Below are 14,815 nucleotides of genomic sequence, written 5' to 3'. Positions count from 1 at the left end.
CTTACTTCGATATATCACCCTTCGAACCGTACCGGACATGCTAATTCCATTTCGACCGTATATAAATATATTTGTTGTATTATGCAAACTAGGCATGTTTATGTGGCTTATATATATAGGGAAAATGTAAATGCTGGTCGTCATTAGTTATTTTTTGTAGCATTCTCTATTTATGTGTATGTGTATATAATAAACAAACACCTTACCAATGTTTAAATAACACTTTTAACTTGCACTTTTAATGTCCTCCTTCAACTTATTGGTCCAGTTCCAGTATTGGCCTCAATGTATTTTTAGGTTTAGCATTGCCCTTAACGTTATCTTTTAGTTTAACATGCCCATAAATTAACAGACTAATATTGTGGCTTTTTATCAATAATGTGGCAATATAAGAAGACCCTTTTTATCAACATGCCCAAAAAAAATACAAGAATCTTGGTTAAGGAGAAGAATTGTTTGCAGCTGAATAAAGGGGTGTTAATTTTTTTTTCCTTCAATTGGGGTTTGTTGTGAATAAATTCAGTATTCTGGATTTATACTGTTTTATTGTGTTTTTTTAATTCTGAAGAAGACCCTTTTGGATTTAGGGGCTAAAGTTCAGTTCTTTAAGTTATTTCTTAGAATTTTGAGAATGTTTGGATTTTTTTTTTATTTTTTTTTGCTTTACTGGTGCTAAACACAAATTCTGAAGAAGACCCTTTTGGATTTAGAGGCTAAAGCTCAATTCTTTAAGCTATTTCTTGGTATATTAAGAAAAAATATTGGATTTTTTTGATTTATTGGTGTTTGGGTTGTGGTGGATTGTTCTGATTTTAACCTTTGTTTTGGTTGGTGAATTTCCTTATCTGGGGTTTTCTTGATTGTTTTTTATTGTGTTGGATTCTGGTGCAAAGACTCAATTTTTTTAACTGTTTCTACTGTTTCCTTCCTTCCTCAAACCGTCTATCTACCGTCCCAAGATTATTGGAGTAAAGTCTGCATACACACTATCGTCTCTAAACCCCATTTTTGGAACTTCACCGGGTCTATTGTTGTGGCAATATACGATCGGTCCAGGTATAACTTAATGCGAATTAATTATCAAATCCATATGTATAAATTCGCCCCATGCATATCAATTGAACCCGACTTTAAAATTAGCCTTTCACCTCGATTCTTTTTCTTCTTCCTCATACAGTGCCCTTCCCTATACAATACCCTTCCATGAACCTAACAACTTTTCTCAACAAGAAATTTGACAACCAAGAAACACGAATTGACATTGCACCTTCTTATTAGTCTCATACCTGCTAATATAACAAAATATTAAGAAACCAGGCAGGCACTCTTTTCAATCCTTTGTCCGTTTGTTTCTTTATGCAACAAAATCACAAGTATTTGCAGAGAATTCTTTTAAAATATCAAATTTATTCTATTGGGTTTGTATGTCACGCCCAAAAATTAGAATAAGACGTGATGACACTCAACCTATCTTACTCGTCGAACAAAACTTGTTCTAACTATCGGAAATTCTATATAGAACATCATACCTAAGAGACTCATAAATAAATCTTAAGATAATAGATGTTTGAAAGCTAAATGATAACTTAAACACTAACATGTCTGACAACTGGGTCCACTAACAAAGTCATGAGTCTCTATCTAAAGAATATGGAGTTCATTGCATTTTGCACCCCTAAGGTGTCTCCTTTTTTGTGATTTGCAACGTCCTAATCTTTTTATTCCCTTACAAAACAATAAAACCATCATTTATATAAATTTTTCATGAGGGCAAAATAGAAAATACAAATAAAATATCTTTTTTTTCTTAAGTTATTTTTTTACGGTTAGGACGTTAATCCTAGTGAAACTCTTGCCGCCATCATCATTGCATCGTGGGAGACATGGTTAAGCTCTCCAAGCATAAAACGCGCTAAAGGCAGCGTCAATTTTACCGAGAATAAATAGCACATCCAGTATATCATCAATGGATAAGAGCAAGGAGAAACGGAAAAGTCGATTGAAGAAGGAGAAGTTGAAAGGTAATAAGTTCAGAGTAAACAAATTCCATTCATATGCTCTTTAATTCGTCGATGGGTATTGAATTGCCAAAAACTTATTGTTTTCAATGCGTAAGATGCAATCCATCATTAACATGTTCTTGTCCCATCCTCTGTCTACTATTGGTTTTCTTTTTTTTTAAAAATAAATCACTAAACTCAACTCACTACAACAATACACCAGAAAGAAAGGTTTGCAAATCTATCAAAATTTAAAACAACTCTGAATACTATCATGTACATCAATAAAGAAAGATCAATTCATTTAAGTTCTTACTCTACTTTGGATAAAACAGGCCTTGTGACAATTTAGCTTTTTTGTTGGCCGTAGTTGTTTACTTTTATTGAATATTCTGATACCAAAAGTAGTTCTTCAATATGTATTTTTTTTTTTATCTAATCTAGAAATTGAGCTAGCTAAAATAATTTTAAACCTTGCATTGTCACAGGTATGAATAATGAGCTTTTTACATTGAAGATTCACCATGGAGGTGAATTCTTAGATGTACCGGAGAGGATTTATTTGGGAGGCAAGATAGATTTTATTGATAAGTGTACAACAACAACAACAACAACCCAGTATAATCCCACTAGTGGGGTCCGGGGAGGGTAGTGTGTACGCAGACCTTACCCCTACCATGAGGTAGAGGCTGTTTTCAATAGATTCTCGGCATCCTTCCCTCCAAGAACTCCCCACCTTGCTCTTGGGGTGACTCGAACTCATAACCTCTTAGTTGGAAGTGGAGGTTGCTTACCATCAGAGTAACCCCTGTTGTCCTAAAATGATCATTGATAAGTGTGATCCACATAAATGGTCATTGCAAACCTTGGAATAGATTGGAACAACGAGATTAAGATACAGCAGTATTCTTGGTTGGCACTTCAAACTATCTATGACAGATACTGGTAGTGGTTATATTCAATGCTTGACTAATGATGATTGTGATCTAATGGTAAAAATACTTCCAGCTAATAGAGTTGCTGAAGTATACATTACACATGGTGGTAATGTATCAAAAATACAAAACCAAGTGAGCCCCAATGCTAATTATATTTGTGAGGATAATGGGGTGCAAATAGACTTGAAGGTATTGAAGGATGGTGCATATAATCATATTTCCAAATCTGCGGAGATAAGTATTAACTTAGATGACTTCGAATTGGAAAGAGCAAATTATGGTGGGGATAAAAATAGTGATGTTTACCAAGAATTGGAGCAAAGAGTCGAATGGTTTGGAGATAAATTCAGACAGTGAATGGCTTGGAATTTGGTATAGCACTAGAAAAGATAAGGCAGCAATGAAGCTGAAAGGGAAAGAAATAATGAAAAGAAAAGAGGATAAAAAGAAAAATCTAGCAGGAAATGGCGAAGTTAGTGTAAAGGGGAGGAAAGAGGGGAAGGAAAAAAAGAAAGATAAAGTGATGGAGAAAGCCAAGAGTGCCAATTTTACCGGGTTACTACTGGAGAACTCAAGTACAGAATCTGAGAATGATAACATCTCTCCTAAGTATGATTCAGATGACATGTGCAGTATTAATAGCGATGATGATGAAAAGGTGAGAAAGGTTGAAAATGTTGCATTTAGGGCAGAAACAGACATGGATAATCCAACATTTAGGTTGGGAATGACATTCATTGATGCAATAGAATTTAGAGCTGCACTGAGAGCTTATTCTATTAAAAATAACAAGAAAATTTCCTTCAAAAAGAATGAATCTGATAAAAATTTCTGCAAAATGTTGTGATCAATGTCCATGGCGCATATATGCATCTAAAAAGGCACCAGATGACCCCACAATCACGATAAAAACTTTAGTTGGGAAACATTCTGATGATTGTTTGTTTGTTTATGTCAACAAAAATGTGAAATCTCGAATGATTGCCAAAACATTCCTGCATTATTTGAGAATACATCCAGATGTATCAGTAGGAGATTTCATGGACAAAATACATGAAGAGATGAATGTTGAAGTTTCAGTGAGCCAAGTGTATAGAGCAAAGACAATAGCAAAGGAAATGATAGAAGGTCTCTACATAGAACAATATGCAAAATTAGAGGACTATTGTGCAGAACTCAAGAGAAAGAATCCAGGATCAACTGTATTGTTAGAAACAACACCTCATGAAGAGGATGACAGACCTGTTTTTGAAAGAATTTACATATGTCTTGAGCCCTGCAGAAGAGGTTGGATGGAAGATTGTAGGCCACTCATTAGGATGGACGGTTGCTTTCTTTAAGGACCATATGGAGGTCAACTTTTGACAGTAATTGGGATAGATGTTGATAATGGTATATTTCCTATAGCCTACGCAGTAGTTGATATTGAAGATAAGCATAACTGGAAGTGATTTTTAAATTTGTTGGTGGATGACTTGCAAATTAGAAATCATGATAACTTATGTCTCATTACAGACAAACAAAAGGTAAGATTTTTTATCCACATATAATACCAAATTCTAATTGCTTTCAATTATCAAAATTAGCCATGTTTATTATTCTACTCACTTTTGTAGGGTTTGGAGGGAGCTATTTATGAGACAGTTCCCCAAGTTAAACATAGGCTTTGTGTAAGACATTTGTATAATAATTTCAAGAAAGAGCACAAAGGTTTATCGTTGAAGACAAGAGTTTGGAAAGCTGCAAGGGCAACTTATGTAAGTAAGTATAGATATGAGATGGATATGCTGGGAAAAGGAGGACAAAGAAGCTAGAAATTGGTTCAACGATAAACCACCCAAATTCTGGAGCAAGTCACATTTTAGAACAACAACAAAGTGTGATATGCTTTTGAATAATCTTTGTGAGGCATCAATGGGACAAAACCCATTTTGAGGGCAAGGGAGAAACCTATACTTGTGGACTACTTGAAGGAATTAAAATATACTTGATGAAGAAACTGAACCAAAAGAGGGAAGACCTGCTCAAATACCAAGGTAATATTGTTATTGTAACTTTTCTGAAGCACAAAATTTTAATATGATCCTGACAATATTTTACTATAACAGGAAATTTATGCCCTCGAATCCGAAAACTAGTAGAAAAAGTGAAGGAAGACTCGGCTACATCAATTCCTACTTGGGCTGAAAAATTTTCATTTCAAGTAAAGACCATGTATGGTGAACAATTTAGTGTTGACTTGAGTGGAAGAACAGGAATCTCATGCTCACATGCAATGAGCTGCATATTCCATATAAGAGAGAATCCAGAAAATTTCATACATGATTGTTACAAGAAGACTGCTCAAATGAGGATTTATGAGCCAGTCATTGCTCCAATGGATGGACCTGATATGTGGGAACCTACTGATCTACTTGATGTTAACCCTCCTAACTATGAGCCGAAGAAAAGTAAGTTGAACAAAAATAGAAGAAAAGAGCCCGATGAAATTGAAACCTCCAAGAGAAAAGCAGTTAAGATGAAAAAACAGAAAAGAGAGAAAAAGAAAAAACAATCTGCAACAAGTGAAATGCATGATGTTACCAAATTGAGTAAGAAAGGGAAGTTAGGGAGGTGTAGCAAGTTCTTGCAAACTGGTCACAACAAAATAACTTGCAAGAAGAGTAGCGATTCCTCGAATTCAACAACTCTACCTCAAGCTACTCAAACAACTCAAGATTGGTGCCAAAATGCTACAAGTCAATCCCCACCCAAGTAAGCAAATCAATTTTGAGTCCACTTATTGGAATGGACATATAAATGAACCTTCCAAATTCAATGTAAGTATGGAACCTTAAATATAGGTGATTTAGTACTTTGAGAGACAGTTAATACATTTGTGTTCTTTATTTATTTTCACAGCTAAGAAGGCCAATGGAGAATGATTCATCTCATAGACCTGCGCGAACTCAAGTTGGTGGCATTGTGTTAAATGCTGAGAAGTATATGTGGAATGGAAAAAATTGTATTAGCTTACAAACCCTTCAAAATACAAGTGCTATAAAGAAGTCCAAGAAAAAGAGCTTTGATGTGGAAAAAAATAGAAGCAATTAGCATATGAAATTATCAGCAAGAACAAATTTTAATTTCATCAAGACTTCTTTTGTTGTTTAATGGATATTTTCCCTATCATTTATTCCTAAGAGATTCTCAATGTCAAGTTTGTCATTTACCTTTACAATTTAATTTTAGCATTTTTACTCTTCGAAGCCTTTTATTTGTATATCCTATTTTGCCCTCATGAAAAATTTATATAAATGGTGGTTTTATTATTTTGCAAGGGAATAAAGAGATTAGGGTTGAAATCGTATAAAAAAATAGGACAGGGTGCAAATCACAAAAAAGGATACACATTAGAGGTGCAAAATGCGACGGACTCAAAGAATATGAGTATATAAGTCTTCCGAGGCATTTCCCTGAAATAGTATAAATAAAGGCGTCTATAAATAAATAAATAAAGTCTAGAGAAAGGTTTGCCGTTACCGCCGAGATGAATCAACAAAGCCTGCACTCTAAGTCACAAAAATATGTCTCTAATCACGGATTTTCACCTACAAACGCAATACCTATCGTACGACATGGTAGGCCCAAATGGGCTAAGTATCACCAAAGGATAGCTAGAAGTATCATTGACAACCCCCAAAGGTGGAGGACAAGACTAGCGTGGGCCATATAAATATAAAAAAATACAGCAAGTAGAGCAGACAATTCATATAAAAATAATTGCATAATCTAAAAAGCTAAAACTTGTTTTGATAACTGAATTCAGACTAATAGTTGAAAGTCGAAGCTATAAACTAATTTTGTATCTAATAAATGAAACTAAAACTTAAAACTGAGTCTAAAACTGATATCTGAAAACTGAAGTTGAAAACTGAGTTACTTTTAAAAAAATAGTTTTTCTGAAAACTTTGCACATAGTGGCGCTACGCATATGAACATCTGGGCATTGTATGGGGACTGTTAAAGCTACTTTGGGGCCTCTGGTCATGCTCACTTAAACTCAATCTGTATGTGGGGCCATCGAGTGACTCAATCAAGCTTAACACATCTGAACGTGCTAGCATCTGCAAGCATGTGGTAGCTAGTCCTGGCCACCGTGACACTCATGCTCGTGGAGGGTATGTACTTCTCTCTTTTTGAATCTGAATCTGAATTTGAATATTTTAGGCCCTCGTGGATAAAGTCTCCACTATACTAACTCATACACACTAGGCCCTCGTGGATAAAGTGAGACTATATTTTTTTTTTCTTTTGAATTTGAACTGAAAGTTTGAGCAGTACAAGCAATTTCACGTAAACAATCAATCAGAGAACATCAAGAACCTATTCATTTTCTGTTCTAAATATGAACTGTAGGTCTGAGCAATATAAGTAGCTTCACGTAATAACAATTGCACATAATCAAATAATTACAATAAGGCATACTATTTAAGATTTCTCGTATTAGAGGTTTTCATTGTATATATATAGTAAGGCAAGCAAACAAGCAATATACTATGCACATTTTAATATAGCCCTTGACTTAGGGAAGAAATTTTAACTCACCTCTAATGGGGTGCTTAAGTTTTTCCTTCCAAGAACTCATGAATTCGGCTCCTCAAAATCGCAGTTACAATAATTATTTTGTCCTACTAACTCAACCCCACAATTCACTCGAGGCTTTATTGGCCATTAATAACTATTCATAACTCTCCACCCATAAATCTTATAAATTTCATAATCTGTAGTCATAATCCGTCATAAAGTTACTAACTTTTTAAGGTAACGAAACTTCTCTTGAATGATGCCTCCACAAATCCTGAGTCTTGACGAACGCTTGATTTTTTGGGTGAAAATCTAGATTTTAGGAATTAGAAGGTATTAAACGATGTTAATATAAATTTTTTAACTTAAATTCATGGTAGAAATCTTACATTGGGTGGATTGCTGAATCCCTAAGTCGTTCTTGCTCTCAAAATCTCTCCAAAATGCTGTAGAAATAAGTGAACTTCTCTTATTTCGAAGTGCCTCAACCTGGCATGTTATGCCACACGTCGTATGGCACCTCGGAATTTTTTAGAAACTCAAATTTTCGCCCATCTAACCCAAAATTTGACCTGGCATGTCGAGCCACATGTCGTATGATACGTTGTTTTAGGATATTTATTTCCGAAACAAATTGCTGCTCTACTACCCTTCAGTAAAATAGTCATAATTTTTTATACGAATATTGAAATTATAAACGTTTAAAATTCTAGAAACTAGACTCAAAGAGCTTTCATTTGATAGATAGCTCATAGATCAATTTATTATACATTAGGAGATATGATTGTTTAAATTTGGATCATCTGCGACTATGTTGGTTTTCTTATCTTAAATATTTTTTCTTTGTTCCAAACTACCTCTCCTCCTTCGTAGATATCCATATAACCTTCCAAACATAAGATTTACATATTATAAACCCTCTAAACTTTTTGAACATCCATGTGTCTAACATATGGTTTGAATGACGTAATATTTAGCGAAAACTTTTCCGGGGCATTTCATTGTACAAGAATATTCCCCTATAAATCTTCAATAGAACTTGGAAATATTAAATATTATATTCCTTTCAATTTATATATCTAGCAAAATAATATTTTATACTTTCATCAATTTTCTGCTAGATTTGCGGCGAGATACCATAGCATCTGTGTTCTTGAATTTCGGATTTCTTATTGAGAAGAGTTGTTAGCTTCAGGAAAGGTATTGCATGAGAAAGAAGAAAGAAATTGGTTTGGGTGTGTGTGTGTGGGGGGGGGGGGTTATTATTAAATTGGGATTCAATGTTATGGGTTGGTCGGATATTTAGATATGGATTTGGTAGTTTAATTCACATTGGGTTAATCAGGGACCAATCACACATTGACACATTACTAATTAAAAGTCACAATATTACTCTGTTAGTTTTAAGGGGTATTTTTAAGCTAAAAGAAAAGGAATCTTTATACAAATAACCGGCTAGATTCACTGTTTACTTTTTCTACCCGATACACATAGATTATAGATTGATTATACGCGATTATACATATAATATACATGAATTATACGTAAATGATACGTCTACCGAGTATTTTTAGTTTATATGGTAGGGTGAGCGGCTATTTAGCTAAATTCTTCAAAAGAAAATGTTGAGGGCAATGTTGGACCAATTAATGTTCAGCATTTATAAACCAAAGAGGAATTTTCAGAAACCACTATAGTTTATAGGCTATTTACTTGGCACAACTATAATTTTCATATTTACTAGACATAACAAAACTTACGTTGCCAGGGGCCTGTATTTTCTATATTAGTGCGCGTAGGATAGACTGTATCAATGAATACATTTTTGGTGTATTCCGATGTATTCAATTTACTATATTTAATGCGATTATATTCAGAAAAGAATTTTAAAAAAATGCAACAGTATTTGGTTGTATCCAATTCATTGTATTGTGACGACCTAATAGGTCATTTTGAGTACTAAAAATTTTGTATTTTGAGACCTGTATTAGTGCTATTTGATGTTTCTCGATTTACGTGCGCAATCCGAGTCTTTTTTCGGATAGGTTTTACGTAAAAATGTGAAAAAAATATGATTTTTGGCTTTAAAAATAACTTGAATTAACTACGGTCATTTTTTTGTGTAAACGACCCTCGATCGGTATTTTTTACAATCTATGTGGGTCCGAATCATAATTCGGGACTTGGGCGTATATCCGAAATTGAATTCAGAGGTCCCTAAGTTAATTTAACTTATTTTGCCGAAAGCTTGTAACTTGAAGGTTTAGTAATTTCCTAGGTTTGATCGTAGGTTGACTTTATGGCTACCAGATTCAGATTTTGATTTTGGGACTTGGTATAGGTTTGTTTCTTATTGAAAACTTGTCTGTAAAATTTGGTGCAAATCGTAGTTGGTTTGATTGGATTCAAACGCTCGGTGGTGATTTTAGAAGTTCTTGAGTTTTCTTTGAAATCTCATGCATTTTGATGTCTGATTCATAGTTCTAAGTGTTATTTCGGTATTTTGATTGCGCGAGAGAGTTCGTATGATGTTGTTACACTTATGTTCATGTTTGGTTTGTAGACTGAGGGGCTCGGGTGAGTTTCGGATAGGCTACTAACCATTTTGGACTTAGAAATTTGTTGGTTTTCAGTTGTTGTTGGTGTCTGGTACTCAGTGCTTCGCGATCGCGAAGGGAAAATTGTTACTGGGGTGGAATTATTCTTCGCGAACGCGAGGAGCTAGTCGCGAACGTGAAGCGGTGGGAGGTTTACCCTTCGCGAACACAACCTGATGTCCGCGAATGCAAAGCTTTGTGGGCACTTAGGGGAGGCTGGGCAGTAACTCTACGTTAACGCGGGTTTTGGCTCGCGAATACGAAGGCTGAGGAGGGGGAGAGGGGAGGAATCTAAACCTTCGCGAATGCGAAGGGTTGATCGCTATCGCGATGGCCAGTGTTTTTCGAGAATACGTCAGGTGTTTCGCGATCGCGAAGGGCACGTGACGCCCAAGCATTAAAACATTCCAAAAATCGGGATTTCACCATTTTTCACCATTACCAAGTTAGAGCTCGGTGTAAAGGCGATTTTGAAGAGGTTTTTAATCCCAACTTTATTTGTTAGTAGATTTTAACTTGTTTTATTATATTTCTATAAACACCCATTGATTTTAACCTTTAATCTAAGATTTTTCATGGTAGAAATTAGGGATTTAGGTAGTGATAAGTGGGGGTTTTGACGGCTTATTAGCGTCTTTCAGCTTTTGTTTTAGTCTAAAAGCATTGAATTGTGTTCCCGAAACTAGTGAAATTGTGCAAAATTGCATGAATAGTAGAAGTTGATTTCCCGAGATGAAATCCGACTCAAAAAGGAATAATCCGAAGCACAAGGCAATCAAGGGCGTAGAAGCACAAATGTGCGGTCCGCAGAAGGAATTCTGCGGCCGCAGAAGATATTCCAGACCGTAAAATTCCATCTGCGGCCGCAAACCAGGAGGAAGAATTTAACAGACATTTGCGCGAAGTGCGGACTACACATGAATTGTGCTGGCGCAAAGCTAGGCTAAGAGTCAAAGATCGGAGAGGGGAGATCTAAGCCTTCGCGAATGCGAAGGGTTGATCGCTATCACGATGGCTAGTGTTTTTCGTGAATGCGTCAGGTGCTTCGCGATCACAAAGGGCACCTGACGCCCAAGCATTAAAACATTCCAAAAATCGGGATTTCACCATTTTTCACCATTACCAAGTTAGAGCTCGGCGTAAAGGCGATTTTGAAGAGGTTTTTTATCCCAACTTTATTGGTTAGTAGATTTTAACTTGTTTTATTACATTTTCATAAACACCCATTGATTTTAACCTTTAATCTAAGATTTTTCATGGTAGAAATTAGGGATTTAGGTAGTGATAAGTGGGGGGTTTTACGGCTTATTAGCGTCTTTCAGCTTTTGTTTTAGTTTAAAAGCATTGAATTGTGTTCCCGAAACTAGTAAAATTATGCAAAATTGCATGAATAGTGGAAGTTGGTTTCCCGAGATGAAATCCGACTCAAAAAGGAATAATCTGAAGCATAAGGCAATCAAGGGCGTAGAAGCACAAATGTGCGGTTCGCAGAAGATATTGCAGATCGTAAAATTCCATCTGCGGCCGCAAACCAGGAGGAAGAATTTAACAGATATTTGCGCGAAGTGCGGACTGCACATGAATTGTGCTGCCGCAAAGCTGGACTAAGAGTCAAAGATCAGAGTGTATGCAAAAAGACCAAGTCGAGGAGCCTCTGTGAATTGCGGACCGCACAAGAATTATGCGGCCGCAGAAGACTGTCTCGCAGCCGCAATTCAGAAATGTGTGGCCGCAGAACTCCAGCTCCTGCCAGATGAAGAAATCTGCGGACCGCACATGGAATTGTGCGGCCGCAGAACCTCATGAGGGGCATTTTTATTCGAGATTTTCAGCCTTGTATAAATAGATGTGTTTCACAAAATTAGGTTAAGATTGAACCTCTAAAGTTGTTGTAGCCGTTTTTCTTTACTACTTTAGGAAGTTTTACATTGCTTTGGTGTACTTACAATAGATTTAATTATTTTAAGCTTCCATTATGAGTTTAATTAGTTTTTCTTCCTTATTTTCTTTAAACCGCATTATGAATAGCTAGATTTTTACTAGGGTTGTGACCCAACTCTAGTGTGTAAACCTTATGGGTATCTAATTTAATGCTTGTTTGTAATTGGGTGTTGATTATTAGCTTAGTTCAGGCTATAATTGTAGAATTATTAGTTGCAAATATTAATTCATGCCTATTTGACTTAGTCTCTACTTGAGAAAGGGGGGCATATTCTAGGATAACTAGGCTAACAAGGAATTAGGTCAATTGAGAGATTGATTAACCCAATTAAAGGGTTCAACCTAGAGATAGTAACAACCCGACTTGAGCTCTTATCAACTGTTTTAGGTGATACCCATTTGGTCTTGAGAAAGCCAAATGGGGCAAAACCACTCTCTAACCGAGAGGTATTGAGTGGCTAATTTAGAGTTGAGAGCTATAATACACCCCAATCGACAAAACAAGAATTAAAGTCTTTAGCCCATTAGGCAAACACCTAAGTCATGGTCATAGCCTTAGGCTTTTTATCCATTTGGAAAAACCTTAAAACAATTATCTCTAGTCTTCTTTCTTTATTTGCAATCATTAGAGTAACATTAGAAATAGAAAACAAATCCTTGTTATGGAAGTGCATTCTAGATAATCCAATTGCTCAATTTGAAATATATACCCCTAACTCACATCTTAGCTCCATGTGGATTCGACCCCGACTCTTAGTTGGGTTTTTATTATTGCATGCGACCATTTTATATCTCTTTTGAGGTGTGCTTTGGATGTGATCAATTTTTGGCACCGTTGCCGGGGAGTTAAAAATGGCGTTAGCTATATATTTTGGTGTGTTTTTGTAATATCTTCTTTTCCTTCCGTATTACTAACTTGTTTGAGAAATCGTAAGTACAACCATAGCAAACAATGAGCTCGAAAATATTGCTTTGGGGGATGTGGATGTAGAGGATGGGCAAGTTGATGAGGTTCTTCTTGAACCTCAAGCCAATAGAAGAGGCTGAGTGCCTCATAACAATGTCCCTGTTCCACCCCTACCTCCACCACGAGCGGCTCCTCACAGGGTGTTACCCAATGAAGGATATGCTAGTGCAATAGTCTTTCCCCGTATTAGGGCGGACAACTTTCAAATCACCAATGTGATGCTTCTTTTTCTAGAGCAACGAGGTTTCTTCACCGTGCCCCAAGTCAAAATGCATACAAACATTTGAAGGGGTTTGTGGACACTTATTGGGGGAGCAAACCAACAAATGTCTCTTAGGATGCATTGAGGCTAAGGTTTTTTCCCTTCTCTCTACGGAGAAAAGCTTTAGATTGGTTGGAATGTTTGCCGAACCATTCTATTCACACTTGGGATGAGTTGGCGAAAAAGTTTATTTCTAAGTTCTTCTCTCCGGGGCACATTGCTACACTTCGGGGTGAGATTTTGGAATTCAAGCAAGAGCCAAATGAACCACTACACGAGATATGGGAACGCTATAGAACAATGATTAAGGAATGTCCCAACAACGATATGACGGAGAATATGATTCAACAAACTTTTTATCGTGGGATCAACACAACAAACAAATGTGTAGTAAATCAACTTGCCGGCGAGAACTTCATGACTACACCTTATGCAGAGGCATGTGAGATTTTAGATAAAATGGCAGAAACATCATCGGCATGGCAATCCCGGGATAATGTTCCACAAGGTGATCCCAACGTGATTCGCCTTCACAAAGAGTTACATGACCATGGGCAAGTCATTGCCGAATTGATTACCACCATGTATCAATTATCAAAGGCTCAACTTCAACACGTGCAAAATCCTAAGCAAGTCAATGCCATGGAGGGAGTGAACATGATGGTAAACAAAAGGAGGACCAAGGGTCCACAAGTGCAACACCGAGTGGAGAATTATATGCCAGAGAATAGTGATTTTGATCAAGTTGATTCTTACAATGAACAAGAAGAGGAGGTGCAATATGTGAACAACTTTTAAGGGCGACGAAACAACTTCCAAGGCCCAAACCAACAACAATGGCGACCTCAAAACGATCAAAGCAATTGGAATTCTAACAACTAAGGAAATTGGAGTGGTGGAAACAATCAAGGGATTTGACATAACAACAACAATCAAGGAAATTAGAGTGGAAATAATCAAGGAAATTGGGGAGTAACAATCAAGGCAGATGGAACAATAATCAAGGCAATCAGGGGTCGGGTTTTCAAAGGCCCCCAATGTATCAACAACCGAGCAACCCACCTCTTTATCCTTCCAATGGTCCTAGTTTTTCAAACAATGAGATGGGGCGTATTGAGAACATGTTGAAGCAAATGATGGAAAACAAATGTTGATTTGGATACCAAACTTGCCTCACACAATACATCGATTCTCAACTTAGAAGTTCAAATGGGGCAAATCTCTCAAGCTCTAAATTCTCGTCCTAAGAGGGTACTACCAAGTGAGACGGTGATAAACTCAAAGGGTGGAAACAACACGTGGCATGCCATGGCCATTACTACAAGAAGTGGAAGAGGTGGGAATGCACCCACCTCAAGTCAAAAGCAACTTGTGGATGATGAGCAAGTGGTACAAGAAGAAGAGGTCCCGAACAATATGGTGCAGTCAAATGATGAAGTTCAGATTGATATTGATGATAGTGTGGAAGAGACTCAAGAGGAGGTGAACCCGTCTAGGGATCACATTATTGACATACTGGAGTTGGTAGTGCAAAAGGCTAAGGC

At 36.5% G+C, this 14,815-nt stretch overlaps 2 protein-coding genes and 1 long non-coding RNA gene across 4 annotated transcripts; 2 read left to right on the top strand and 1 right to left on the bottom strand.

The window, feature by feature from the left end:
- Positions 1 to 1,713: 1,713 nt before the first annotated feature.
- On the top strand, positions 1,714 to 3,812 carry LOC138899605 (uncharacterized). The gene is made up of 2 exons (XM_070186221.1): positions 1,714 to 2,021; positions 2,489 to 3,812. The coding sequence occupies exon 2, from the start codon at positions 3,189 to 3,191 to the stop codon at positions 3,783 to 3,785; it is 597 nt and encodes a 198-aa protein (XP_070042322.1). The 5' UTR covers positions 1,714 to 2,021; positions 2,489 to 3,188; the 3' UTR covers positions 3,786 to 3,812.
- A 224-nt stretch (positions 3,813 to 4,036) lies between these two features.
- LOC104091973 (uncharacterized) lies at positions 4,037 to 6,414 on the top strand. 2 transcript variants are annotated; one of them, XR_004505915.2, is made up of 4 exons: positions 4,037 to 4,464; positions 4,555 to 4,974; positions 5,047 to 5,757; positions 5,840 to 6,413. XR_004505915.2 is itself a non-coding variant. In XM_033655019.2 (4 exons), exons 2-4 carry the CDS (start codon positions 4,929 to 4,931, stop codon positions 5,841 to 5,843), a joined length of 696 nt encoding a protein of 231 aa, XP_033510910.1. In that variant the 5' UTR covers positions 4,037 to 4,464; positions 4,555 to 4,928; the 3' UTR covers positions 5,844 to 6,414. The 2 variants fall into 2 exon arrangements, 1 of the variants encoding a protein (XP_033510910.1); XM_033655019.2 differs by having other exon boundaries at positions 5,047 to 5,692; positions 5,840 to 6,414.
- Positions 6,415 to 7,381: 967 nt separating this feature from the next.
- On the bottom strand, positions 7,382 to 8,091 carry LOC104091972 (uncharacterized). The gene is made up of 2 exons (XR_685325.4): positions 7,894 to 8,091; positions 7,382 to 7,816 (listed from the first exon to the last, which is right to left on the bottom strand). It is a non-coding gene; the product is annotated as an uncharacterized lncRNA (long non-coding RNA).
- Between the last annotated feature and the right edge of the window lie 6,724 nt (positions 8,092 to 14,815).

This window comes from Nicotiana tomentosiformis, chromosome 9 (genome assembly GCF_000390325.3).
Source record: "Nicotiana tomentosiformis chromosome 9, ASM39032v3, whole genome shotgun sequence".
NCBI classification, from domain to species: Eukaryota; Viridiplantae; Streptophyta; class Magnoliopsida; order Solanales; family Solanaceae; genus Nicotiana; species Nicotiana tomentosiformis.
Note: the sequence above shows the minus strand (reverse complement) of the source record. Positions and strands in the feature narration are given on the sequence as shown.